This window comes from Lepus europaeus, chromosome X (assembly GCF_033115175.1).
Source record: "Lepus europaeus isolate LE1 chromosome X, mLepTim1.pri, whole genome shotgun sequence".
Lineage (NCBI taxonomy): Eukaryota > Metazoa > Chordata > Mammalia > Lagomorpha > Leporidae > Lepus > Lepus europaeus.
The window spans coordinates 26,119,350-26,144,056 of NC_084850.1; the positions used below are offsets into that span (position 1 = coordinate 26,119,350).

The following is a 24,707-nucleotide window of genomic DNA, read 5'->3' on the forward strand; positions in this document are numbered from 1 at the left end:
TGTGTGTGTGTGTGTGTGACTTCATCCTCTATATGATTAGGCCAAATCTTTTGCCGGTTCAAGTATGGCTCCACCAAACATACCTGTCCTTATTCATACTTCTTAGTATATAGTATGTACTCTCTTGTCATCGACCCCTAAAAATGTGCTTTTTTATATACCTCCAGGCCTTTTAATTTACCAAGCAGCAAGGTGCTTCCTGTAAGACACATTACAAACATTGGTTCATCTAGACTTCCTCACACCTTGTGAGACTGGCAGATCAGGAAAGTGAGGCGCAGTCAAGTGACCTGCTCTGAATCCAAGGTCACATGCTCAGCCACTCCAAAGGTTACCTTTGATCCCAAAGCATTCGTCATGTGCAGTAACATTCCTGCTCCTCCATGGTTTGCATTTCAGCACTCATCTTCCAGACACAGCGCAAATAACACTTCTTGCATGATATCCTTCCTTAGTGATTCCACACTCTTCTCTCTCGCTCTGGCCCTCATATATTATTTCACATTTAAATTACCAGTATATGTCATCTCCCCAACAAGACAGCGACCAGATCCTGTCTATCTATCTTATATTTGGCAGCGCCTTATCCAATTCCCCCCATCACTCCGAAAGCCCTACATTCAGATTTCTCCTAGACCCTCTGTGTAGCACCAACCATGTTTGCTAGCATCCTGCTCTTCAGCACGTAAGCTATAACAGCAGGAGACTACCGCAGTACCAAGTACAGCATCTAGGGCACAGAATTGCATAATAGAAAAGTGAACCGGCAAAAGAGCGCGCCGAGTGGTTACTTGCCCCGGAAACGGGCAGGGTGGGCAACTTGTAAAAGACGGAAGTACACTCCGGATTTGCGAAGTCAGGTGGCCCGGCTCGGACCCAGGGAAAGACTGGAAGTGGACCACAGGAAGAGAATCCGGAAGGCTTAAGTGTCTTGTGGCCTAAAAAAGGACAGCGTGCGGTGCTGGGGCCACGCTTTGTGAGGTGCTATGATCAGTTCCCTTAACCGACACAGCGGCAGACACCACCACCAGACAAAGCGGATCCACGAATACCTCTTCGGACAGCATTCCAAAACCGCTCAGCCCAGCCCACCGCCACCGACAGGCGAAAACTTGCTATTTGGAGCTGGCGGGGGGGGGGGGGGGGGGGAGGTCTCTGGAAGCACGCGGGCAGCTAGGCGCATGCGCAAATCTTTTCCATTTGTGGACCAATCACAAGGTGGCGCTGAGTGCTACGCCTGCGCAATAGGCATCCGCTCGCCGTCCCCCCCCTCCCCTGGGTCTAGCGGGCCGGCCTCACTGTCCAATGCCCACCCGGGGCTGGGAGGAGGAGCCTGCGTAGTGTGCGTGTGAAAGGCGGGGGAGCGGGCCGGGGCCCATGGTGTTTGACCCGGCTGTCGGTGCGTAAGAAGAAAGGGAAGGAGGAGGTCCAGAGTAGCCGTTGCCGAAATGTTCCGGTGTGGAGGCCTTGCGGCGGGTGCTTTGAAGCAGAAGTTGGTGCCCTTGGTGCGGACAGTGTGCGTCCGAAGCCCGAGGCAAAGGAACCGGCTCCCAGGTGACTGACACATCCCGGGCAACCCCCACCTTGACGTCTAAGGGCTTGGGCGCCATAGGCTCCCTTTGCCTCGCAGCGCCCTCCCCCCCCCCCCAAAAAAAAACCTTAAAATTGTCACTTTCTCGTGAATTCTTAATTGGCAGAATCCAAACCTGAGTTTTGCAAGCAGAGGAATTGGCACAATCCTGCCGACCTGACCTTCAAGAGATTTGAACCCAGTAGTCGGCTTGAGGCCTTTTCCTGTGGGGGTTTGTTATGTAGTGGTAACAGAACAAGTGGCCTTCTCGTATTGTCGCTGCCTCCCTGCCACCTGCATCCCACATCTTTAGGGCAATGAGGTCAAGTAGACTTTGCCATTTGCCTTGTGGGAGCCTTTAAACAGAACATTTAAGCTCTATGCCTAAGTTTCTTCCATAACCTTTCAAACCCCAGATGAGATCCAGAGATTTGAGTGCTCTATGAAGCAAATGGTGTAGTACAAGTAAGATGTCAGGCGATTGTGCACCAGACTCCAAGAGAATCGGTGCAGAATTAATTTGAGAGTCCTGACCAGTGTCATTCTTGGTGCTCTTTAAAGCTTTAAACAGCTTGCAGTGTGCATTGTATTTGCCCTCCAGGAGGTTGCTTGATCAAATTTTAGAGCTGCAAGGGGTTTTATGGTAAAGGTCAACCCACTCATTTTATGGATAATAAACTGAGACAGGTGAAATTACTTGCTCAAGGTCACATAGTTAATTAATAGGTAGGGCTAAGGATAGTTTGCCAGACTCTAGGCTCTTATTCCCTTGCTGCAACCCCACGTTGCTACCTAGTTTGGCTTCAAAAAGTTAAGGGTGAATTTTGTTCCCTACCCAGTAATTCTCATTGTACCTCAGATAGCCATGAGTTTGTCTGAGAATGGCTTGAGCCTACTTTATAAAAAGAAAAAAGATTTATTTATTTATTTATTTATTTGAAAGGCAGAATTAGAGGGAGAGGCAAAGAGACAGCTTCCATCTGCTGCTTCTCTTCCCCAGATGGCCACGATGGTCAGGGCTGGGCCAGGCAGAAGCCAGGAGCCTGGAGCTTCATCTGGATCTCCCACATGGGTGGCAGGGGTTCAAGTACTTGGACCATCTTCCACTGCTTTCCTGGGTGCAATTAGCAGGGAAGTGGACTGGAGGTGGAGCAGCCAGGACTTGAACTGGTACTTCTATGGGATGCAGTGGCTTCACCTACTGTGCCACAACACTGGCCCCAGTAAGCACAATTCGACAGGGATAATAAGTAATCCACATATACAAGATGCAATTTTTGAATGTCCACCTTAGGGAATTTGCGTTTGCAACATCAAAATTATCCTTGAGGGTTTTAATATGTGAAAGCACCCACCTTATGAGTGCTTTAAAAATGAACAGTGGAAAAACATTTCCCTTGGATTCTTCAAGTGTTTGCAAATGTATGTTTGAACAGTTTTTCCTGTTGCTGTGGGTCAAGAAAATGTTTCCTGGTAGGTGTGTATGAGTGCTGTCCTAGGAAATACTGCTTTTAGAACTCAAAAGACCTTCTCCTTTGCTCCCAAACGGATGTTCCATCAATAGATGTCATCTCTGTGGGTTGCTGCGTTGACATGATGGTGCTTTATGCACGCTGCACAGAGCTTTACAGAGAAATTGAAATGACCTGAGGATTTTCATTCACACTGGCCTTTCGAACGTTCTGTACTCATTTTGGTTAAGACAACTTCTAGCAACATTTTGAAGTCCCACGAAAAGTTCTCATTAAATGAAATATACGTTTGCAAAGTTAAATTGATTGATTAGACATTTGAAGGTGGTTGGTAAACATTCGAACTACAGAAAAATATGGGTTCAAACTTTGTTTTTTTTAATTCCATTGCATGGCTTTGTTTGAAGGTACCGTAAAAAATATTCTAACTCCCTGACATAGCTATCACTCTGTACACACTTAACTGTGTTTTTTGGCCATGTACCAGAGTATCCCATCACTTGCCTTTAGTTTCCATAAGAAATGATGATACTCTCGTTTCAGAAATTAACTCTGTTTTGTGACTTGATTACTAATTGCTTTTAATCTGATTTCTTTTTCACATCGCATTTACCATATGTTTTTGCAAAAGTAGGGAAGAGGCAGTGTGCATGCATCATTTCCCTCTCCGATCCCGCCTCCACCCCCAATTGTTTGCCAGGGTGTCAGCACACTTTAAACCTGCCTTGAACCCATCTCATCCATATGTATCAGCATTGTCAGGCTCATTTCTATCATATGCTGCCTTTTGCCTTAAAACCATAATAAGTATTTTGTTTGTTTGAATCCTCTGCCTCCTTCCAGAAATTATTGAAGTTGACTAATAGCCACCCCTCTGTGTGTGCATTCAGTACTAAGGAGCAGATAGGTTAGGTAATAGCTGTTTTCTGCTCTGTAATATTTTATTTGGTCACCAAACATCATGCTGCTCACGTGGTCAGACTGATTACTGACTCCCTGAACTGAGATTCAAATGTTTGAACATTTTTCTCTGTTTGAAAATTCTTCTCACTTTTTTTTAAAAAAGGAAACTGGACTCCTTTTGGGCAAAGATCCTGGCTTTGAAGACACTGCCAAATGACACCTTTTTTTTTTTTTTTTTTTGTTCGGAAGCCTAGAAAAAATCTTCCTCCTACTCTGTCTAATTATACAAGGCATTCCAGAAGAAAAACTTTGGCAAGACAGCCCTTTTATGCGACCAGTAAATAAGTTAGCTTTTTTTTTTTTTTTTAGAAATTTTCTAACTTTTTGACACATTGGCTACACATGTTTTGGTTTTTTTTTTTTTGTTTTTTTTTTTTGACAGGCAGAGTGGACAGTGAGAGAGAGAGACAGAAAGGTCTTCCTTTGCCGTTGGTTCACCCTCCAGTGGCCGCCGCGGTTGGCACGCTGCGGCCGGCGCACCGCGCTGATCCAATGGCAGGAGCCAGGTGCTTCTCTTGGTCTCCCATGGGGTGCAGGGCCCAAGCACTTGGGCCATCCTCCACTGCACTCCCTGGCCACAGCAGAGAGCTGGCCTGGAAGAGGGGCAACCGGGACAGAATCCGGTGCCCTGACCGGGACTAGAACCTGGTGTGCCGGCGCCGCAAGGCGGAGGATTAGCCTGTTAAGCCACGGCGCCGGCTGGCTACACATCTTTTTTTTTTTTTTTTTTGACAGGCAGAGTGGACAGTGAGAGAGAGACAGAGAGAAAGGTCTTCCTTTGCCGTTGGTTCACCCTCCAATGGCCGCCGCGGTAGCACGCTGCGGCCGGCGCACCGCGCTGTTCCGATGGCAGGAGCCAGGTGCTTCTCCTGGTCTCCCATGGGGTGCAGAGCCCAAGCACTTGGGCCATCCTCCACTGCACTCCCTGGCCACAGCAGAGAGCTGGCCTGGAAGAGGGGCAACCGGGACAGGATCGGTGCCCCGACCGGGACTAGAACCTGGTGTGCCGGCGCCGCAAGGCGGAGGATTAGCCTGTTGAGCCACGGCACCGGCCCTGGCTACACATCTTAATATTCTTCTAGATCATGTTTCCAGAAGTTTACTGGTCATATGTATCAAGTGGATTACTGACCCCAAACTATTTCAGGATCTCCAGGAAGGGATCTAGATTTTAACACGCCCCTTGATGTAATTCATATGATCAGGCAGATTTGAGAAATGCTGTTTTGGATGCCTACTCTTAGCCTATCTGTTCCACTGGCCAAAGGATTTAAAAACCAAACTAAGCAACGTTGAGTCGCTTGTGAATTGGTATTATACTTATTTTCTTTTTTAAAGATTTATTTATTTATTTATTTGAGAGAGAGAGGTCTTCCATCTGCTGGTTCACTCCCCAAATGGCCGCAATGGCTAGAACTGAGCCAATCCTGAGCCAGGAGCTTCTTCAGGTCTCCCATGTGGGTGCAGGGGCCCAAGCACTTGGGCCATCTTCCACTGCTTTCCCAGGCCACCAGCAGAGAGCTGGATCAGAATTGGAGCAGCTGGGACTTGAACTAGTGCCATATGTGATGCTGGTGCCACAAGCAGAGGGTTAGCCCACTATGCCACAGCACTGGCCCCATACACCTATTTTCTTTTTTTTTTAAATTTATTTGACAGGTAGAGTTATAGACAGTGAGAGAGAGAGACAGAGAGAAATGTCTTCCTTCCGTTGGTTCAGTCCCTAAATGGCCGCTGTGGCTGGCGCAGCGCTGATCCGAAGCCAGGAGCCAGGTGCTTCTTCCTAGTCTCCCATGCGGGTGCAGGGGCCCAAATGCTTGGGCCATCTTCCACTGCCCTCCTGGCCCACAGCAGAGAGCTAGACTGGAAGAGGAGCAACCGGGACTAGAACCCGGCACCCATATGGGATGCCGGCGCCACAGGTGGAAGATTAACCAAGTGAGCCATGGTGCTGGCCCCACCTATTTTCATATTATGAGAAAGTAAGTCTGATACAGATTCTCTCCTCCTTGACTGTAACACTACCTAAGGACCAGGGTTATGTCCTATTTATTTTTGTGTTCCCCAACACCTTGCACAGTCTGGTATGTAGGAAGTTCTTGGTAAGTGAACTCTAGTACTGTGAAGGACTTTGCAGAATAGAGTTCCACTTCTTTTTCTGTCATCTAAATCATTTTTCCTTTTGCACCTTTCATCAGAGTGGTTCACACTGTACTCTTATTATTAGACTCTGATTCTTCCAAAACTCCAGCAAAAAATGACACTTAAAAAAAAGACAAATAAAGTTAAATAATTGTGGGATTCCTTTTAAAGAGGCATCTGGCTGCAATGGACAAACTAGGCTTGTCTTGTCCTATGTTTTATCCATGGTGGAAAAATTGGTTTGATACTAAGGGAGCAAGTCTCAAAAGCATACAGGCCTCTTAACCATTTGGGATTCCTAAGTGGCTCAATTGTGTGAATATATTTCTGGAAAAGACCTGGGAGTGTGGAAAACCAGGAGATTATGAAACCTGCAAAAATGAGCTTGCTGGTTTAGGTGCTGTTCCAATGTTAATCTTTTAGTGTTTAATGTTACTAATTTATTATTAAGCAACCTGAAACAAATAGGATTTGGCAAAAACTTTGCAAAGAATGCCTACTGTGGGTCAGGCACTACTACACAGAGTAAATTGACTTCTTGAGAATTAAATCCCGTATATGAAGAAGAAATCTCAACCTCTGTATGTGCGGATTGGGCTAACTATGGAAAATCTAGAACAAGTAAACTGGTACAGTAATCAGAAGTCAGGGAGTAAGCTGCCTTTTCCCACATTAGTACAAGTGAAAAGCCATGTTTTAGTCACAGTATAAACATTCCTAAAATCCTGACGCTATGAGAAAAAAGATATGAGAATAATTTCTTGGGTAAAATTGGAAGGGGAATATGAACAACACCACAATGCTTATCTTAGTGCCATTTACAAAATTAGGGTCACTTTATAGGGATGTAAAAATTGTCTTTTTCACAATAGTGTTGTATTACATTTCTTTTCGAGCGGTAATTTAAATGTTAACCAATTTATTTTTTTGAAAGCTTTTTGCTTTTTCTTTTCTTTCTCTCTTTCTTTAAAAAAACAGTGAGGCAAAAGCTACTGAACTATCCCAAATCCACACTTAGTTTTATCAGTTTATAAAAAGCAAACAAAAACAGAATAAACATATCAGTATTGAGAAGATGTCTGTGGTTAAGATCTAGCAAGATAAAAAAGAATTTAAAAAAAATGTTTATTCTCAGTAAATGAACCTGGGAGATAGTGGTAGAGGACAAACTGAGTTCGCTGAACTAAACTAAACCACGTGGAACTTTCTCTAACCAGTTTCATTTTCTAAGCTCTGAGAGTTACCAGTTTCTACTTCTGATGCTTACACACTTTTATGGCCTTCTGAAAATCAAAAGCTTGTCAAATTGAAATAAGCTTCTCCCCCTTTCACATTTTTTCCCTCATCATTTGTTGTTATTTCCAAATACAAACCATGTTGTTCCATGTGGTAATGAAGGATTCTAAAACAAGTAAGAAATGACAATAAAGAAAAAAGCATTTCCTATTCCAAGAGTACAAGTCCAGAGTGTTCCAATTCAGTTCTAAATGTGACTATCAGGTTTTAGTAACTCATTTGCCGGTAAAACCTGACCTGAACTAGAGAGAGGCTACTTAACAGTCATTTTTAAATCTTGCTTAGTGTGTGTGACTGCTCTTGCAAGTATGAATGTGTATGGCTCAGGGTCGCTGCTGTGCTAGGGGTCACTGTGCCCCGTATACTTAGAAGATTCAAAGTCCACATGGTCCCAAGGGTTTCAGATGAGAGGCTGCAGATCTATTGGGCTTGTTTTTACACCCTCTGTGTCTTGACAATGTGAAAGCAAGGAGGAAAGCTCCCCATCTCTAATCTCTATAAGTATAGGATGCCGTTCCCAGTTTGTTCCTGTTTGTCTCTTAAAGCTTAGTCAGGGCCGGCACCGTGGCTCAATAGGCTAATCCTCCGCCTTGTGCCAGGACACCAGGTTCTAGTCCCGGTCGGGGCACCGGATTCTGTCCCGGTTGCCCCTCTTCCAGGCCAGCTCTCTGCTGTGGCCCGGGAGTGCAGTGGAGGATGGCCCAAGTGCTTGGGTCCCTGCACCCCATGGGAGACCAGGAGAAGCACCTGGCTCCTGCCTTCGCATCAGCGTGGTGCGCCGGCTACAGCGCGCCAGCCGCAGCAGCCATTGGAGAGTGAACCAACGGCAAAAGGAAGACCTTTCTCTCTGTCTTTCTCTCTCACTGTCCACTCTGCCTGTCAAAAAAAAAAAAAAAAACTTAGGACAGGAATATGTGTATCAGCTTGTAGACCGAGGTTCCCATCGTCATCACCTGGGAACTTGTTAGAAAAGCTTTTCATTGTGCCCCCCTCCCAGATCTACTGAATCAGAAGTTCTGGGGGTAGGACCCAGCCAGCTATATGTTTAACACTCCCTCTAGGGGATTCTGACATGCTCTCAGGTGCAAGACCCATTGTTGTTGTTTTTTTTTTTTTTTTAAGATTTATTTCTATTTATTTGAAAGGCAGAATTACAGAGAGAGGGAGGGAGAGAGATCTTCTATCGGCTGGTTCATTCCCCAAATGACTACAATGGCCAGGACTGAGCCAGGCCAAAGCCAGGAGTCAGGAGCTTCTTCCAGGTCTTCCTCATGGGTACAGGGACCCAAGCACCTGGGCCATCTTCTGCTGCTTCCTCAGGCCATAGCAGAGAGCTGGATTGGAAGTGGAGAATAGCTGGAAAAAAAATTAAAATATGCTATTTGGTGACACATGGAAATTATATAAAATAAAGCTTTCAGTGTCCATAAAAAATTTTTTTTGGAACACAGCTATGTCTATTTGTGTATTGTGTGTGGCTGCTTTCATGCAACACCAGCAGAACTGAGTAGCTGCAGGAGACACTAACTGGCCCACAGGCTGAAAATGTTTACTATCTGGTCCCTTACAGAAGAAAACAGAGCTGCTCTAGGTCTGTAGTCAACAAGCATGAAGAATAATCACAAGCAGAGAAGGTACTGAGACCTTCCGTTATCCAAAATAGCAGCATTTCCATGTGTGAGTGTTGTTATCATCAGCTCACTACAGATAACCTTTATGGGTCACATTGTTGATAAACACTTTAAATTCTATCAGTCTAAAAAATGATATTCTTCATTTCTTTAGGGGAGATAAATTCATTTTTTTAAAAATTTCTTCTGAGCATTAACATTTCTGTCTGCTCAGACACATTACTTATCGGGCAAGATTAAACTGTGTCCTTGTTAGATTGTATTGCAGGGTTTTATTTGGTGCAAGGTTTGAGGCATTTAGATTACTCCTTAAATGATTAGTAGTTACAGTGTCCCAGGCAGCCTGTGGTTAACTCTGTATAGTCTGCCCTCCCTATCTGTGGGATTCAACCAACTGGGATCAAAAATATCAGAAAAAAATTAAAGCTGTCCTTTTTTTTTCTTGTCCTTATTCCCTAAACTACAATAACTATTTATGTATCATTTACATTGTGTTAGGTATTCTGTGTAATCTAGACATGAGGTAAAGTATACAGGAGAATTGTATAGGTGATGTGCAATTACTACACCATTTTTTAACTTTTTTGAGCATCTGTGGATTTTGTTATATGTGAGGGGGCGGTTCTGGAGCAGATCCCCTGTAGATCCCAAGGATGACTATAACTACCTATTTAATCATCTTTGTGTTGACTTCATTCATGTGAGAGAAGTATTTGATGAACCACTCATATTTTCCATGATCTTTTCTGAAAGCTGTAAATTTCTTCACTGAGCAGTATTGTACTCTTAAAAACCCCAACAACTGAAGAGTGTGTGTTCAGATATCTATAGTATTTATGTGTACAGTTTTAATTGTTATTTTTCTTGGTCATTTAACAGTGAACACCTTGCAGCCCGGTAGGCAGTAAGTCTTTACTTGTATAATGCATTGATGTTTAATCATGAACATGTATTAACTCTTTTATTTTTGTATGTGTGTGTGTCTTAATAAATTGTGTTCCTTAGGCAACTTGTTCCAGCGATGGCATGTTCCCCTAGAACTCCAGATGACAAGACAAATGGCTAGCTCTGGTGCCTCAGGGGGCAAAATCGATAATTCTGTGTTAGTCCTTATTGTGGGCTTATCAACAATAGGAGCTGGTGCATATGTAAGTAGAAAAGCAGCCTGTGTCAAGAAGCTGCCGGACAGCTCCCACTCACAGACCCAGTACTGCTCTGCTTTAAAACTTTTGCAACTAATTCCCCTTTCTCCTTTTGGAAAAAAATTCCAAAAGCCTTCTCTGAAGTGCCGACTGTCTCATAGCCTATGGGGGCCAATTTGGGAATGACTGAAATGTAATCTTGCTGATTGATCTCTGCTCTTGTCACTTGTCTTTTTCTTAGATTTGACTAACCCACCACATTGTACCTGTTCTTTTGGACACAACACACTAACCTGCGAATAAAGTCAAAATTCATTGCAGCTCCTTAGCACAATATTTGATTTTTGACCCATTTACCAAATATTTTATTGTTCCACAACTTAAAATTAGCATTTAGAAAAAAGCTAACAGCCTTCAGTCAACAATATTAAGCATTCCTAAAAGGAAAAGTATCCCTAAATCTTCCCCAGAGACTAAATTATAGAAGCAGGCCTACTATCTCCAGTTTTAGAATGGAGTTTGTGTGAGGTGAGAAATATGGTATTTAATTGCTACATAGTATTAGCATAATTATATCTCCTTAAAGGAATTCTGGTCAGCTTAGCAGGTCACAGAGGAATTATTCTGTGGGTGTTTTTTTTTTAACTTGGCAGGGTTTACTGTGACTAAGCAGATCAATCTAAAGTTGGATCCTGTAAGGTTGTATGAACCAACTTAGATAACACCTAGTAACATCCTTGATTAAAGAGAGCTGTTTGGTTTACTTACTAAGAGCAAATGGTTAGAAGCTATTACAGTTTAGTCATTTCTGCTTTGGCAAGATAGTGAACTTAACCTTTGTTCCATAGTCGCTAGGTTTAAAGCGGGGGGGGGGGGAGGGGCATGAAAATTATTTAAAGCAACCTGTATCTTCATACCCTGACCTGTCTCCCAAATACACAAGAAAAGTAACCAGCTCTTGTCAATTGTGAATCAAAACAGAGTAAAAAGTCGGTGAGATCTGGCATGTGACATACTTGGATAAAATATGCATTCTCCTCCAATCCTGGAGCAGCATTTGGTTTTCTTTTTCCTTTTTTAGCACAGGGTAACCAACCCTGCTTCCCTGCCTTTATATTGAATGTTTTTTTCATTAATACTTAGTGCTTTTTTCAATCTCCTTTTGCTTCTCTCTTGGCCTTATCTTTACCTACAGTTGTGCAGTGTCATCACCTAGGATCCCCTTCTAGATCACTAGCGTCCACAGGTTCTTCTGGGAAAGATGGCAGCAGCCTAGTGTACTTCTTAATTGTAGGAGCAACAGTCACTGGGGCAGGAGCTTATTATGTAAGATGCTTACATTACAATGTATTTTGGGGTATGGTGGGTGAGACCATGGCACTAATGAAAACTTGATCCATTAGAATATAGTAAAATATTTCACAGCATGTGCTTTCTCTAGGTGTTTATTAAAGGGACATTGTCAGCCTCTAGAGAGTCTTCAAATCTCATTGTGTAAGCTGGTGAAATTCTACCAGCCATATCGAAAGCTATTGATTATAGATCCTCATCATCAACCCTTTCTTTGAAGCTTTTACCAATTTTATAACTATTTTTATGAGCTAAATTATATTGTGCTTTAGTGCTGCATATCTAACAAGACAGTCTTAAAGTGTAAATAATAACTTGAATGCCATCCATTTTGAAATGTTTTAGGTAAAGTGTAATATTTATGTTTTGGGGGAAACAATCCATGAACCTGACTTTTACCGTGAAAAGGCATTTTATTGAATGCTTCTGAGGAGGTCCAAAAAGCCAGACATTGAAGTTTTCGCCCCCTCCCACCTACAGCCTCTACTTCAAAGCAAATTTCCTTGGCAGTGTCCCTTTTGTAATATCTAATTTGTCCAACTAGTGGCTGAAGTGGTATTATAAACTAACACATTCATGGGGATTGCTTTCTTAAATGTCTGTCATTCGTAATTCAGATGCTACTGTCTGAGCCTTAACTTTTCCATTTCATATCTCTCTCAGCTTTTCCCATCAGTTCCACCCCATTCATTCAAAAATCAACTCTTAAGTGTTTGTGTTCTATATGTTTGTAACAACTTAAACCTATTAAACCTCTGGTTTGTGCCACTGTACCAGAGTTGGATGGCCTCCACAGAGCTGACAGTGTAAATTTTCTTGATGCCAGGCCATAACACAGGGCCATCACTGTTGCTTTCTCTTGCCAAAGTTCCTCCCAAGTCATTCAGTTAAATGCCTCATTGCTCTCTGTGTTTATCCAACACTGGTAATAATAAAGCTGCTGTGTTATACTGGTTCTAGGTTAAATGATAAGCTTTTGTCTACCTGTAACTGTTGTCAAACTATTTTGTACACTTCTGTTTTAGATTTTAAATTGTTGAAATCGTTCTTGATCTGAGGTGGCTTAGAATTTTTCCTCTGAAATTAGTCTTAGCTGAACCTTTCATTGAAAATTGGTGTTCAGACTTGGTGAGAAATGTCTGTAAGTTGTTTAGTGTTTGTATTAGTTTCTTTGGCTGCTCGAACAAAATCCCACAGACTGTATGGCTTCGACAACAGAGGTTTATTTTTCTCATGCTTGCAAAGGCTGGAAAGTCCAAGATCAGGGTCAGATAGGGTTCAGCTTCTGGTGAGGGCTCACCTCTTGGCTGGCAGAGGGCCACCTTTTTGCTGTGGCCTCACTCACGTGGTAGGGGAGTGACAGAGAAGGCGCACGTGTGCAGAGCTAGCTGGTGCTGGTGTCTCTTCCTCTTATAAGGGCAGCACCCCTATCAGATTAGAGCCCCACCCTTCTGACTTCACTTAACCTTTGTCACTTCCCCCAAAACCCCATCTCCAGGTAGCATCATACTGGGGGCTAGGGCTTCAGCATGTGGCTGGGGGAGGAGACACCATTATTATTGAGACACCATGTATTATTGAGTCCATAATAGCACCCCCTTAATGCTTTTTTTTCTCACATTCAAGTATGAATACTACTTCAGCAATTTGTGGATTGGGAACTCTTTACCTTCCTCCTGCTCAACACCCCCCCCCGAAAAAAGAAGGTTATAAACCAGTGGCCTTTTAAAATATTTATTATGATCCATAATAAGAAATATATTTGTCTTGGCAGCTCATAATAACTACAAATACATAGAACTGAAACATGATTTCAAGAAGTTGTCACTTTTACTAGGTGTTATATACCATTATTAATATTTTCTGTTCTGTGTGTTTTCCTAGTGCTGGGATTAGCCTAGTAAACAATTTCACAGCCCATTGATGGGTTGCAACCAGTTTGAGAAATTGATTTCTATAACACCTCTGCTGCTTCAATTGTAAATATGAGCCCCTGGTTGGTGTTGATGTGAAAACTTTTCCTTTGCTTGCTGGTGACTTTCTCTGGACCTTAAATCTCCTAATCCCAGTCCTGTTGTTTGTCAGGAAGCACAGCCAGAGTGCCCTTTGAAATCTTTACATGAGACTTAGCATTTGGGCCCTTTGCCACTGTTCAACCAACAGGAGCACATTGCCTTACTCAGAAAATTGCTTGTTTCCTTTCAGATTCCTTTAAGTTGAGCAAACACCACCATATTCATGTTTTTAGAAAGGCTGTCCCTACTACTATTTTCCATAAGTTTGCAGTTTTTTATAACCTGGCGTGTTTATGTCAGTGATTGGAAATCTGTGCAAACTGAGGACACAGAAACCTTTGGGGAAAAAGTAAAGTTTTATTTAGTATGGCTATAAACTTATTTTTATATCAGAACATTTAGCTTGAAAGATGATGTGTGTGCATATATATACATACACACACACACACATCTGTAATAAGCCTCAATCTTGCCCTTTCCCCCACCAAACCACAAGCTATTTCTTGCTTTACTCCTCCCTTCACATGTGAATCCATTATGAGGTGTGAGCTGGACTTGAGCTATGTCTGGATCTCTCAGCATGAGCATGGTCCCGGTTTATTCCTCTGTTAATTCACTTGATCAGATTAAGCCATTTTCTTAGGTGAGAGTCCCTTTCTTAAAAAGAAACGATGTTTTAGGTATGGGTAAATATTAGACTTGTGTGTGTATAATACCTGATGTCAAGATAAAAGAAACTCTCTTCCTGAAATTAATACTAATTGAATTCAATTTGTTAATAAATTTAATGGCAAATTCAGGGACTCACTGTTGTCTTTTAAAGTACAGAACTTTACTTTTATTTATTTATTTATTTATTTATTTATTTACTGGAAAGTCAGAGTTACACAGAGAGAGGAGAAGCAGAGAGAGAGGTCCTCCATCCGCTAGTTCCCTCCACAGATGGCTGCATCGGCTGGAGCTGCGCTGATCTGAAGCCAGGAGCTAGGAGCTTCTTCTGGGTCTCCCACTCGGGTGCAAGGGCCCAAGGACTTGGGCCATCTTCTGCTGCTTTCCCAGGTCTTAGCAGAGAGCTGGATCTGAAGTGGAGCAGCCGGGACTTGATCCGGCACCCATAAGGGATGCTGGCACTGCAGGCAGCAGCTTTACCCACTACATCACAGCACCAGCCCCAGAACTTTACTTTCTATACCATTTGTCTGAGATGTTGAATGTCTTCAGCCCCAGGGTCCAGATTCCTCAATTTTAGCACATCACTGCTCCTTTATTATTTTTTAAAGATTTATTTATATATTTGAAAGGCAGAGTTACAAAGAGAAAAGGACGCAGGAACCTTCCATCTGCTAGTTCACTCCCCAAGTGGCTACAGTAGGCGAGACTGGTCCATACTGAAGCCAGGAGTGCAGAATTCCTTCCATCTTCTACTGCCTTCCCAGGCACGTTATCAGGGAGCTGGATCAGAAGCAGTGCAGCCAGAACTCTTAACCAGCATTTATATGGCTTAACCCACTGCATAACACCAGTCTCACATCACTGCTCTTTTAAAAGTCTCTGGCAAACAAACTTTGGTGCTGTGTGTTTTATTTAAAAAACTAATCATGATAAAGTACCCCTCTTCAATTTGAAAGGGTAGAAAAGATAGTATATCTGGGGCCGGCACTGTGGTATTTTGGGTAAAGCATCCCATATGGGCACAGGTTTGAGACCTAGCTGCTCCACTTCCAATCCAGCTCTCTGCTTATGGCCTGGTAAAGCAGTAGAAGATGGCCCAACCCCTTGGGCCCCTGCACCCATGTGGGAGACCTGGAAGAAGCTCCTGGCTCCTGGCTTCAGATCAGTGCAGCCCCAGCCATTGCGGCCAACTGGGGTGTGAACTAGTGGATGGAAGACCTCTCTCTCTTTCTCTCTCTGCCTCCCCTTCTCTCTCTGTAACTCTGACTTTGAAAAAATAAATCTTTTTAAAAAAGATAATATATCTAAAATACATCAGGTGTTTGAACCTTTAAATAACTGTGTGTGATATTTTCTTGAGTGAGACTCCTTCCGCCTCATTGGTTTAGGAAAAGTATAGTCCGTTGAAGGAAAGGTGAATTACTCTAAGAACAGGACCCAGGTAGGCCTGTTTCCAAGTGTTGTCTGGATACCCAGCAAACCTGGAATGCCCTCCAGGAAAACTTAGGCCCTACCTTGCTACCCAGGACCATGTCAGTTGATTCACAGCTGGTGTCCAGCATGGTCCAGGCACCTTTCTGCCCCTGATATAAACTTTAACCCTTTTTAGCACTTCATGCTTCCAATAGTTTTCTTTAACTGTACCCCTCCAGAATTAAATATAATGAGAGTTCTTTATAGAGAGCCTAAGAAAATCTGAAACTGAGACAGTTCCATCTGCTTATATGTTTGTGTATTCTTTCTACACCAAGCACACCGAGCATCTTTTACTTAAGAAAATAACTTTACCTTAGTGGTTTTAACCTAGAAGGACCAGTTTTCATGTAGACAAAAGCTTCTCATTTAATTGAAAAATAATATTACTGATGATACAGGCTAGCTCTATGGTAAAATAGACTTTCTCCATGTTCGGATCTGCAGGCCTACAAGACGATAAAAGATGACCAAAAAAGATATGATGAAAGAATATCAGGGTTAGGGCTGACCCCAGAAGAGAAGCAAAAAAGGGCCACAGCAACTGGTGCGTATTCCCTTAATTCTCACTGTGATTTTGAGACTCATGCAAGGAAACAGTTTGGGCTTTTTGATGTACGCGTATCTTATGGAAGCAATGATGGTATGAGATCGTAAGCTTCCAGAAACGATGGTATTTTCGCAGAGCTAGAAGCAATCTGTTAAAAGTATTTGACTGAAATTTGAGTTTGAGAATGAAATTAGTATCGATTATGATTGGTTGTTTTTCTTTTATATTAGGCTCTTAAAAAGGCAGGCAAGTTTGGCAAGGAAAACCATTTGAACATGGATGAAAGCCACTTTTTTCAATGAGGAAACTTTTTTGGTCTGTTTTGTTCCCCCTTTTAAGGCTTTGGAGTTTTGAGTTGTTAAAGATATATTTGTTTTCCTGAAGCACACAGCCCTAAGCTGTCACTTCCATCCCATGTGATTTGCTTGATTCTTCAAAGAGGCATGTTTTAATCCTTTAATAAGCCCCACAACTCTGGGAGGCAATTTGTGTTGCTTTCTTCAATAACACCCCCTTATTCGTGATCATTGTGTAATAATCCCTAATTGACCTCCTGGGTTTTCCCCCTTTATTGCTAACAAAAGATGAAACTGAGCTTGCTATTATCCTGGTGGTCACTGAATTAACACGAAGGGCAGAGGCCTTCTCTTATGTACTGTCAAATATATTTTAGAGATTACTCAGTGTTTAAGCTAAGTCCTGCTTCCAGCACTGATCTAATGAATAAATGACATTGTCCAAAGAATTCACCTCTTTTTATTTTTTTTTTTTGCTTAGCATTTTTCCCCTGTGAAATGAAAGGAGATACTTGGTTTTCCTCTCTCGTCAGAATGCTCTGAAGTTTAAGATTAATATGGGCACTATATTTTGTTAATGTAGTGCAAAGAATTTAGCCAAGTACAAGGTGATTTTTTTTTTAATAGTGGCAAGGAGTCATCTGAGACTTGAAGAAGATTCACCCTGTCTGGTCTATCGCTTACAGCTCCAGAAGGAGAGCCAGTTTCTCAAGTCAGGGTACCCAGTCACGTTCCTTTCCTGCTAATCGGTGGAGGCACTGCTGCTTTTGCTGCAGCCAGATCCATCCGTGCTCGGGATCCTGGGGCCAGGGTAAGGTGCACGGGATTTTGCTTGGCACACAGGGTATTGTCTGCAAACACTTGGCCACCATGAGCACTTTGACATTTGCCTCTTAAATGACTTGCTTCTGATAAGTATTATTTTTGTGTCTAAAGGTACTGATTGTATCTGAAGATCCAGAACTGCCGTACATGCGACCTCCTCTTTCAAAAGAACTGTGGTTTTCAGATGATCCAAATGTCACAAAGACACTACGATTCAAACAGTGGAATGGAAAAGAGAGAAGGTGTGTTCTCCTATGTAAACAGCCCGGCCATTTCAGCTAAGCGCAGGGAGTGGGTTACGATTTTGCCACTGATTGTGTGAAGAGAATAGGAGGGATGACTTGGCTGTTCGCTGGTGTCCACTATGGTATGCACAGCCTAGAGGCAACAGGCTACAGAGGGCAAGAATCCTGGATTCTGTTAGGAGATCTACCAGCAGTTGACCACATAATGGTGGTCTCTAAAATACTAACACTCCTATCTCTGGCACCTGTATGATGGACTTCTCTGGTGAGTCGGCTGACCTGTGTTGTCACTTCTTTATACTTACCTTATACTTTATATATTTGGATATGTCTCATAAAAGCAAAGCAGACTGTGTAATGGCACTTTCTTTGACACCCGAGCAGACACAATTGTAGGGTAGAGGAGGAAGACTGTAAGAAAGAACCTCTTGGGGGCAGTGCTGTGGTGTAGCAGGTAAAGCCAGCATCTGCAAAGCTGGCATCCCATATGGGCACCAATTCATGTCCCAGCTGCCCCACTTCCCATGCAGCTCCCTGCTAATGGCCTGGGAAAAGCAGCAGAAGATGGCCCAAGTCCTTGGGCACCTGCCACTCATGTGGGAGACCCAGATGACGCTTCTGGCTTTGGCCTGGCCCAGTCCTGGTCATTGCAGCCATCTAGGAAGTGAACCAGCAGATAAAAGATCTCTCTCTCTCTCTCCATCCCTCTCCCTCTCCCTCTCCTTCTCTCTCTCTCTCCCCCCTCTCCCCCCTTCTCTCTCCCTCTCTCTCCCCTCTCTCCTCTCTTTCCTCTCTGTCTCCTTCTCTTCCCCCCCTCTCCCCTTCTCCCTCTCTCCCTTTCTCTTTTTCTCTCCCTCCCCCCTCCCTCTGTAACTGACTTTCAACATAAATAAATATTTTTTAAAAAGAGCCTCTTTATTAGAATGTTTGGGGGCCAGTGTTGTGTGTAACAGGTTAAGCCTCTGCCTGTAATGTTGGCATCCCATTTGGGCACTGAGTACCCAGCTGTTCCACTTCTGATCCAGCTCCCTGCTAATGGACCTGAGAAAGTGGAAAATGGCCCAAGTTCTTGGGTTCCTGTACCCATGTGGGAGACCTGGAGGAAACTCTGGGGTCCTGGCTTCAGCCTGGCCTACCCTTGGCTTTTGGGGCCATTTGAGGAATGAACCAGCAGATGGAAAATCTCTCTCTCTCTCCTCTTTGTATCTCTGCCTTTCAAATAAATAAATAAACCTTAAAAAAAGAATATGAGAATGTTTACATGAAAGAAATAGAGGGCTAGAAGCCTTTTCCCTTTTTTTTCCTCCCCTCTCCCCTGCCTTTTCCTTCTAAAGAACCCCTTAGATCTCTTGATTCTGGCACTATGTTCTTTTAGTTCCAATTTTTTTCCATTAGTGATCCCTTTGATACTGAATTAAATTTTACAAACCTACCCACCTCCCTCAGCACCACTATCATGTTCCATGTTCAAGTAGGATGCTTACTTCCAATTAAATTAGCCACCTCTCAATTAATATAGTTAATTAATTAGCTGTTTGAGGCAGCAGCATCTCAGGAGCTAGACCTAGTCATTCCATTGGCCAGCAGCATTCTGGACAGTTCATGTTGGTGGGTACATGAATACCAGCTGCTTGGGTGCCCCTCTTCTGATTGGAAATGAATCTACATCTAAAGTAGAGTTCCTCAAACTCAGCAGTGTTGACATTTGGGCAAGGATAATTTGTTGTTGGGGCTAGGGAACTGTTCTGCACATTATAGGATGTTTAGTAGCATCCCTAGCCTCTACTTACCCAAGTTGTCATGACCACAGATGTCTCTAGACATTGCCAAATGCCCTTTGAGGGCAAAATTGTACTTAGTTATGAATCGTTGAGTGTTCCATTGGAAAATATTCCAAAAGGTTTTTTCATGATGACAATGATTTTATTAAAGCTATGGGGGACGTTGATGGCAGTCCCAGATGCTTATAACATTTTCCCCCTCTTTTGCATACAGCATATACTTCCAGCCACCTTCTTTCTATGTCTCTGCTGAGGACCTGCCTCACATTGAGAATGGCGGTGTGGCTGTCCTCACTGGGAAGAAGGTGAGCCAAAACGTTGCTTCCTTGGTCAGGCTCTCTTATGTGCATTCCTGCTGCCGTCCATGTCTGCGCTGCCTTTGTAGTTCAAAGAAGGGTCGAGTCACTTTAGGTTTGATGTTGCCCATTATGTCTTTCTGGGGAAAGCACTGCAGGTGCGTATCCTGATCCAGAAGTGTCTGAAATGTCAGTTTTTCCAGTTTTGGAATATTTTCATAGACGTTACCTGTTGGGCGTCCCTAATCCAAAATCCAAAATGCTCCGAAATCCAAAACGTGTGGAGCCTGGACTTGACGCTCAAAAAGTGTTGCATTTCAGAGCATTTTACATTTGGCATTTTTGGATCTGGGATGCTCAGCTTATGGTATTAAAGCCTAGGATAGCACACCAGCTACATTTTCTCAAATTGAGGACCGTGACCCTCCTATTTGCTCTTCTGCCCTTCGTCTCCTTCCTGTTTTTCTGGGACTAACTTTTCTCTGGGATTATCAATGGTAAGATATTGACAAATGTTTATTATTCAGAGCAGTAAAATAATTCAGGCAAAACTCAGCATGGAAGCTATCATTAGACTTTACAAAGGGTGAGTACCTGAGTAATGGGCAGTTATTGGAGGACATTCATGGGATCCCAGGAAGGTGTTATTGTGTAGTGTTATGTTTTGATTTTGTTAATGGAAAGCACTGCAGTATGTTTGTAAACTAATGGCAATGTTTCAATAGGGAGAGGAGGGTTCTCTGAAGAAGTAAAGCTCAGGGTAGGTGGCTTCCAGGGCACGTGTGGAGGAATCCATCTTTGACAGGGGTAGACCTGCTTCTGTAAGGGGACATTTGGCAGAGAAGATGGATCTAGGTTTGTGGATACACTGATAATGAGCCATTGTGTGTTAAGTATCCCCTGTGTGTAAGTAACCCAAGTCCTGCCTTTTAGGGGCTAACAACACTAAGCAGACATAAACAGATGATCGTAACACATAGATGTATAGTAAGACATGTATAGTGTGTTGTAGGAATTACTGGGAAGAGTACCAGTAGAGTGATGGTGTCAGAAGGCTTCCTGGAAGAGAAAGCCTTAAGAGAATGGGGAGACTTATGGAATAAAGAGGTATTCACCGCACAAGAGGAGAGTGAAGAGCATTCAAGTAAAAGTGAGCAGTGTAGTCAAAGGCTCAAGGATATGGAAAAGCATGAGAAGTATAAAGGAAAGAGGCAGACAGCTCCAGATAGAGCAGAAAGTACAAGTTGGGAGTGGCAAGGGATGAAACTGAGAGGCGCAGCAACCTGGTTGTAGAGGGCATTATCTGTTGTGTGAAAGAGCTTGTGCTTTATCTGCACTGGGGAGCTATTGACTTAGACACAATTATAAATGCTTCGATTGAATTGTAAATTATCACAGTTGGCCAAGAGGGGAATGGATTTCAGGGGGACGAGACTAGAGAGAGACCATTGGGAATATCTTTACAGTAATCCAACTGACATGATAACAGTGCAAATTAGGACAATAGAGATGATGATGATGAAGAAAAAGAGCTAAAATGTGAACAGTACTTATTCTGATCTCAGAAGAAATGCTTTATGTGTATTGTCTAATTTTAACCTTATGATAATCTTAGGAGGTAGGTATTATTTCCATTTTAAAGAGAAAGAAATCAAGATTTTTAGAAAAATAAACAAATGAATTTAAATAGCTTGCCTAAACTCACACAGCTAATAAGTGGCAGAGACGGGATTTGAGCCAGATCTGTCTGTAGCATTGGGACCCAGATATTCTGATTCCGGAGCCTAAGCTCTTAATGACATTGCTGTATTACTTCCTGATATGAAGGTAAAGAAGAGTGTGGGATGAACTTGAGGCCTGCTTAGCAGGCCACTTTGACAAGGCCCAGTGGTTGATGAAGGAGAGAGAGGAGGCAGAGGGGATTTTGTAATTTCTAGCTTGTGTGTCCGTGTGGATGGCAGGGATCCCCTAGCTAAGAATGACAACCCAAGAGGAAGAGCTGGTTGAAGGGGAAGATCGAATTCAGTTTGGCAGTGTTAAGCATGAAGCACAGCATGTGTGTGAAGGTGTCTTCTGAGCAGTTGGATATAGGACTGTGATACCAGGGGAGGGATCTGGGCTCCGATAGACATTCAGGAATCGGCTACACGTATGTAAGAGCTGAAACCATGAGTGTGCGGAGGCCTCCCAGGGAGAACTTCAGTGAGGCTAGGATGGAACCCTGGGGAGCCCCAGCTTTGAGAAGACAGGCTGAAGAAGTAGACCCACAAAGGAGACTAGGGAAACATTTAAGGAACAGGATGAGGAGAGGGCCGGGTCCAAGACATTCGGGGCTTGCTAGAAGGAGGATGCGATCTCCAGTGTTACTGTGGCAGACGTTACATGTGGCAGGGAAATCTGCTAAGAAAAGGATTGTAAGCTGTCCCGTTCAGTTCAGCGCTTCAGATACCGTTAGTTAGTTAGAAAAGAGGATGAACCACTCTTTCAGAAAGCTTGAAGGTGGGGGCAGGGGCCAGCATTGGGGCACAGCATGTTAAGCCACCACCTATGAGTCCCCGCTTCTCCACTACTGATCCAGTTTCCTGCCAGTGCATCCAGGGAGGCAGCAGATGATGGCTCAAGTCCTTGAGTCCCTAGGGGACACTCACCTGGGAGACCTGGATGGAGTTCCAGGCTCCTGGCTTCAGCCTGGCCCAGTCCCAATCATTGTGGCCATTTGGGGAGTGAACCAGCTGATGGAGGAGCTGTCTCTCTTTCTCTTTCCCTCTCTCTTCCTCTTTCTCTGTAACTCTACCTTTCAAAAACAAATAAATCTTAAATGTGGGGACAGGCAGATAGCCTAGTGGTTAAGATGCCATTTCCCACATTGGAGTAATTGGGTTTGATCCCTGCTCAAGCTCCTGACTCCAGCTCCCTACCAGTGCAGATCCTGGGAGGCAGTTGTGATGACTCAAGTCCTTGGGTCCCTACCACCCACATGAGAGACCTGAGTTGAGTTCTTGGCTCTGGGTTTTGGCCTTTAAGTTTGGGTGGCACTAGCACTGTGGCGTAGTGGGTAAAGCCATTGTCTGCTCTGCCAGCACCAGTTCAAGTCCTGGCTGCTCCACTTCTGACCCAGCTCCCTGCTAATGTGCCTGGGAAAGCAGTGGAAGATGGCCCAAGTGCATGGACCCCTGCACCCATGTGGAAGACCCAGAAGAAGCTCCAGACTCCTGCCTCCAGATAGGCCCAGCTCCGGCAATTGTGGCCATTTGGGGAGTAAACCAGCAGATAGAAGACCTATCTCTCTGCTTCTGCCTCTCTAACTCTGCCTTTCAAATAAATAAATAAAGCTTTAAAAACAAGTTTGAGAGAGCTGGTGCTGTGGCATAGTAAGTAAAGCCATTGCCTGCAATGCCAGCATCGCATATGGGCACCACCAGTTCATCTCTCGGCTGCTCCTCTTCCAATCCAGCTCTCTGATTATGGCCTGGGAAAGTGGTGGAAGATGGCCCAAGTACTTGGGTCCCTGCACCCGTGTAGGAGACCCCGAAGAAGCTCCTGACTCCTAGCTTCAGATTGGCCCAGCCCTCGCCATTGCAGCTGTTTGGGGAGTGAACCAGTGGATTATTAAAGACCTCTCTCTCTGTCTCTCCCTCTCTGTAACTCTGCCTCTGAAATAAATAAATAAATCTTTTTTCAAAAAAAGTTTCAGTGAGAAAAGAGGGGTAGTGATTAGACAGAACCGAAGGTGGGATTTATTGGCTGGTCCAAACATGTTAATGGGTTGAGGGTATAAAATGTCAGGAGAGAGAGAGCGTAGGGAATAAGTGGGTGATTCTTAGAGGATGGGTCCAGAAGGGCAAGGAAGAGATGGAGGTCAGAACAGAAAGGACACCTCATCCCAGAAGCTGGAAGAAGGAAGTAAAGAAAGATAGGCACAGGTCTTTGGGCAATTGGGGAACTCTTACAGGAAGCTGAGGAAGATAACAGCAAATGGCTTCACTGGCTTTTGCAGTAAGAGCTGACCTAAGGTGGTTTTCTGAGAGTAGACAGTGTGAGGGTCGAGTTAGGGGGATTATGGAAGGGGGCTTACCAAGGAGAAACCAAAGGAGGCTAAGGAAGTTACCTGGCCCTCAGGTCTCAGTTTATGTCCTTGCTTCTGGGAAACTTTACCCAGCCCAGCCTGACTCGAGTTCCTAGTGCTACCTGCGCTGCCCTTACCACTCGTGTCACCTTTGTCACTCTTGATTACTGTTGGTGCTTGTTAAACTGTCTTGGATACTAAACTCTGAAGGCAGGGAGGATGTCGCCTTTGTGTCCCCAGCACTTTGCACAGTGCCTGACACATAATAGGTGCTTAATATTTCTTGGATGGTCTCACAGCTGCTAAGGAGTCCTGATCTCTCTGACCCCAAAGCTCCAGCTCTTAACCATACAAAGGAGTCTTTGCAAGGGTGTTAACGGAGCTGGCAAGAGAACAGTTCGGATGGTCTGCCATTGTCCCAGAGTCGCTGGTATTGAACAGTGAGCCAGGTAAACAGAGAAGATGGAAGCAAGTGTAGGAGATGGGAAGAGTGAGAGAAAGCTGGGAGGATGCAGAATTGGGACCAAAGAGTGGAGTGTTTGAGGTATAAGTAGAGGTTTTGTTAATGACAAGGTTCTGGATGTGGCTCAGAGGAAAAGTACAAACCAGGTTCCAAGGTCTTCAGTGAATGAGAAGGAGTGGCCAGGAGGTGGCTCCATAACAGTGCTTTGCAGAGAGAGAGGTTGGAGCCTCTCAGAGGAGAATGAAGGCCCAAGAAGCTGGGAGTAGCAGCAACCTCAAGAAATCTAGAAAACGCCAGCCCTTCCTCTGGGCTTGTCACGTGCAATGTGGGTGAACGCACAGTCACTACACGTAAGCTGTCCTTCGGGGATAGCCAAGTTTCAGTGAAGACTAGAAGTTGGAGAAGGCATTCTGCAAAAGTGCTGTGGATGTGCAACAGTTGTGAAGAAAGAAATAAGGG

At 43.9% G+C, this 24,707-nt stretch overlaps 1 protein-coding gene across 2 annotated transcripts in view; it reads left to right on the forward strand.

Moving 5' to 3' along the window:
- Window positions 1–1,317: 1,317 nt before the first annotated feature.
- AIFM1 (apoptosis inducing factor mitochondria associated 1) overlaps window positions 1,318–24,707 on the forward strand; it is a 37,480-nt gene continuing 14,090 nt past the window's right edge. The window contains exons 1-6 of one of the 2 annotated variants that reach the window (XM_062183437.1): window positions 1,318–1,554; window positions 11,412–11,542; window positions 16,174–16,273; window positions 17,259–17,383; window positions 17,509–17,639; window positions 19,638–19,728. In XM_062183437.1, the coding sequence (XP_062039421.1) occupies window positions 1,449–1,554; window positions 11,412–11,542; window positions 16,174–16,273; window positions 17,259–17,383; window positions 17,509–17,639; window positions 19,638–19,728 (684 nt within the window). In that variant the 5' untranslated portion in view covers window positions 1,318–1,448. Of the gene's footprint in view, window positions 1,555–10,079; window positions 10,223–11,411; window positions 11,543–16,173; window positions 16,274–17,258; window positions 17,384–17,508; window positions 17,640–19,637; window positions 19,729–24,707 lie in introns of both variants that reach the window. The other variant, XM_062183436.1, reaches the window with a different exon arrangement.